This window comes from Nannobrachium achirus, assembly GCF_963921795.1.
Source record: "Nannobrachium achirus genome assembly, chromosome: 5".
NCBI lineage: Eukaryota > Metazoa > Chordata > Actinopteri > Myctophiformes > Myctophidae > Nannobrachium > Nannobrachium achirus.
Window position 1 is genome coordinate 13,288,698 of NC_137814.1, and position 4,482 is coordinate 13,293,179.

At 41.1% G+C, this 4,482-nt stretch overlaps 1 protein-coding gene across 1 annotated transcript; it reads right to left on the bottom strand.

The window, feature by feature from the left end:
• Nucleotides 1–1,761: 1,761 nt before the first annotated feature.
• LOC308284825 (uncharacterized protein) lies at nucleotides 1,762–2,509 on the bottom strand (the record flags this gene model as incomplete). Its single annotated transcript, XM_080725552.1, has 2 exons — nucleotides 1,762–2,051; nucleotides 2,347–2,509. The coding sequence occupies 2 exons, from the start codon at nucleotides 2,507–2,509 to the stop codon at nucleotides 1,762–1,764; spliced, it is 453 nt and encodes a 150-aa protein (XP_080581678.1).
• Nucleotides 2,510–4,482: the final 1,973 nt, after the last annotated feature.

Here is a 4,482-nt window from a genome sequence, read left to right on the forward strand (position 1 = left end):
CACTTTCCTTTCAATTTAAATAAAGCTGCAATCCAGAAGTCATTGTAATGAATGAAACTTTATTTTAACCAATCATCTGTCAGGAGAAGACATTAAATGTATGGATGAATACGGCTTTAGGTTCCATTTGTTCTGTCTGTTCTTGACTGCAAGAAACCAAATGTTGAACTGTGGCAAGAGTCAAGACAGACTGAACGGTTTAGGACCACAATGGATACAAGCCCTCATTGTTGACCTATCCTTTTGGCATCATTGTATAATTGTACTGCTGTACTATTTGCAAACATTTTGTTAATAAAGTATTCAATCAATCAAACAAACTGTACATATATTATAAACTGTTGTAACCACATAATCTTTATAAGCACTGTTTGTTTACAGTGTTTGTTGCCTGACTAAGATATCAGAGAAAATCTGTCTACCTTTCCTATGCAAACTGCTAATAAAGTCTTCAATTAATCAATCAATCTAACAAAAAAAGCAATGAATGATGAATTGGAGTCAGCAAAAACTGTTTAATAGACGTTTTAAAAAGTACAGCAATGTTATGAAAGGACCAGTGAAACCATGGGAAGCTATATGAGTCCATTGTACCATTGTTCCTACAGAGGAAAATAGACTTTCTGTAGTCAGACTGCCATGGGTGACATACCGGTACAATGGGATTTGACAAATCGATGATCCAATGAATTAACCACTTTCAACCTGCCATCCCTATTAGGTGGAAAGTTCCCAATTAACATTTTCAAAGACTTTCAAACGTTTTCAAAAACATTCAAGAATGTCCCGGAAAATTCAAAACATTTCAACGATTTTCAAATAAAATGTTTACCAAATATCCAAAAATGTCAAATCAAAATAATGATAGTAATAATAAAAATGTTGAAAACAGCAAAAGCAGCAGAGCTCGTAGATTAAAAATGTCAAACATTATTGAAACCTTTTATAATTTGTTGGTAAAAATAGCTGACCTAAAAGCTCACAACGCATTGCAGTGTGACACCTTGTGGGCTTGTAGATTGTCACTTTTCACTATTTGTCCCCATTCACTTTATACTGTATATATGACTTAAGTGGTTAACTCTGAGAATACTTGAGTGAGAACTTAAGCCCCTATGGGGTGGGGTGATAAGCTATCTTTTAAAGTAAAATAAATCCAACCTCGGTTCGAAGTGAAGCAGTGAATTCTATGTGTTCTAGAGCTATGAAATCTGTGTTCTAGATCTATACATTCTGTGTTCTAGATCTATACTTTCTATGTGTTTTAGTTCTATATTTTTATGAATTCTTAATGAATGAATGATTTTGTCTGGAGGGCCAAATTGTCATGTGAAGCTTGACCAATCCTCAATACTGCATGCACGGGACATGACACGGACACGGGACTCCTTGGAAGCCTATGGGACAGACTGTACGGGACAGACAAAGCCACTCCTTGGAAGCGGCTTTCACCGCTTCAAAAACTACAACATTACGTCAATCGCCACGGTGAAGGGCTATCACCGCGAACCGCACGTCTCTCCTCTGTTTTTACCTTCAGATATCTCCCCATCACCCCGTTCACTGATTCGTCGATCTATTCTAGACCAATCAGTGTGCCCGCTGGTTTCAGAGGCATGGTGATAGGACTTCACCGTGACTATGATGGCCTCTACTTGTTATCACTTTTAGGTGATAGCTTATCATCTAAAAATATGAGGTGATAGCTCTTCACCTATTACTATTACTATTACTATTACTATTACTACTATGATAGGGCCTTTAGAGGGAGGTGACATAAGGGAGCGTGGGACAAGCGAAGGTCACATTATGGAGGGACAGCTTCTTCTCTCCTGGGCATGAGGCGATGGCGCTGCGTAGAGGAGGAGGTGGTGTTGGTGGGTGAAGGAGATCTTCTTCCTCCACCCACAACAGAATCTTCCTCTCCTCCTCCTCATCCTCCTCCTCCTCCGTCATCTCCAACCTGTACTTCTCACTGGAAGAGCTTTCTCCACCATCCTCCCCTTCATCCTCGTAGTCGTCCTCCCTCGGTTTTGGGCCAAGAATACAGTCTGGGAGAAAAGTGGGAATGTAACAATTAAAATGCAGTACAGTGTGCTGAGGTCTCAAATCACTTTCACAATATTACATAAATATTATATAAAAGAAACCTGCATCAAAAACAATTAACATCCAACTTCATCCCTAAAAGTCCCAGGACACAAGGGCTCAGACAGGTCACAGGGTGGGACGGTGGGTCACAGTCACAGATGACAGTGATGACGATGAGGGAGGTGATGGGCGGTCGGTTGGCAGGGGGGGCGGGGCGGTTGTGGGAAATATTTGACGCCAACCAAAACCGTTTACCTGCGAGGTCATGCATCAGATCTTTTATCAGGTGTCCCACTACGGCATACGTGGCCATTATAACCACCACCACGCCCAGGAGCACATAGACCACGTTGCGTGGCAGGGTTATGGCGTCTCTGGCGGGGGGTTTATAGTCCACAAAATAGGGCCCCTCCTCCATGCTCGTGGAAAGCTGGAGGAGCTGCCTGCGCTCAAACGCCAAACGTGAAACGTTCCACGCCAGGTCTTCTCCCGAGGACGTCGGTGGCTGCTGGTCCATTGTTTTACTGATGCTAGTCTGCACACTATGTCAATCAGACTTGTAAGAAGGCAGTGATGAGAGAGATGCAGAGAATTATCAATATGGAGCAATTTGAACAACTGTTTAATATCTCATCATGATGGTTATAGTGATGGTGAGGTTGACAGACATATGGTTGGTAGAAGTTTGGAAAATACAAATGTAATCAGTTGAGTCGGGTCGATATTTAATTAAAGAGGCACTTTGTAACTATGTTTTAATTAATACATTTACATTTTGTCCAATCTGTATGGTACAGTATGTTAATACAAAATAACTTCAACTGAGACAAAGATTGTGTCAAAGGTCATGTCTCACCTAGTCACAGAATCTGACACTGGTTTTGACCTGATGGTCAAGATTCAGTTTATCTCCTGAGTAAGCAGGCAGGCTCTATTAAATGCTCAATGGTAAAAATGTCAGCAATTTGGCTATATTCTACTTGTTTACTTTTATTGTTACATTCTGCACATTCTGTTTATTTCATTCTGTCAGAGACTTCAGCCAAAGTTGCTAGCAGATTGAGTCAGTTTCATTACTCAAACTGAATATCTCCATTGATGGTAGGTGACAAAAGGTCACACATGGCCTACTTGTGCACAAAGTGCAAGTTGTAGTTTATGTTATTTTGTAAAGATTTAATGTATTATTATGTATAGTTAATGTGATAAGATTTAGGCCAAGCAAGTTTTAGTTGAAGAAACTCAATAGGCTACTTGAGTAATCCTTTTACTAGTACTTTCTTACCCAAGTAACTATTGTTGACTATTTTAGTTCTACTTGGATCAAGTATCAATACTTTAACTTGAGTACAGGTTGGCTTTCGCTACTTTCTTCCCACCAGTATTCAGTCTTTATAAATGTAGTACAAGGAAGCTGTCTTTGTCCATACAGTATGTGCCAAGTCCCCTAAGCTTTTGTCCAGACCCAAATCTGAAAATCTGGTCTTTTTAGGGATAGTCTGTGTTATTTCTCGGGAGATTGAGCAGTGTGACAAAGAGTGAGTGGGTGGATGGGTGGGATCAGGGGCGTCACAAGGGGTAGGAAAGTGGGACTGAGTTACTGGGGCCCAAGGTGGAGGGGCCCTAATAACTTTATCTATTGAAAAATAGCAGATATACAAGCTCACAGCGCGGCACCGAGTGCCGCGCTGCGAGCTTGTAGATCTGCTATTTTTGAAAATGTGTGAAAATCTTTGAATATATGTATTTTTTAAGCGAACATTTCTAACTCAAATTTTTCTTCTGGGGGTCCCTGGAACTAAATATTTTGAGATCGGGGTCCGTGGCCAAATACATATCATCTTGGGGGTCCTTGACATAGGTTTCTTGCACGCATTTTCACGATTTTTCAAAAATAGCAGATCTACAAGCTCACAGCGCGGCACTCGGTGCCGCGCTGTGAGCTTGTATATCTGCTATTTTTCAATAGTTAACATGCATGGGGGGCCCGCAGTGAATCCTTGTACCCAGGGCCCAGAATTTGGTGTGACGCCCCTGGTGGGATGAATATAGGACAGGCAGAATAAATAGGATTGAGTATGTAACAGAGGGACATATCAGCTTTCCATCTGCATGGATTACAGATATGAGAGGAGAGAGGTGGATGGTAATACACTAAAGAGGCTTATGGTCACTGATGTCCACATAACACTGTCTGTACATATGTGCAGTTTACTGTATCATATTCATACCCATATTAAGCCTAGTCTCTCTTGGGTTGAAACGAGAGGCGACATAAAGTCGTCCCATACCTCACGACCACACTAAGCCTCTCACAGTCTATATTTAGCTGGTCCTGCAGTTCATCAGTCGGAAAGCTTCCATGGCTCCTATGAGTTTCATTAATCAAGA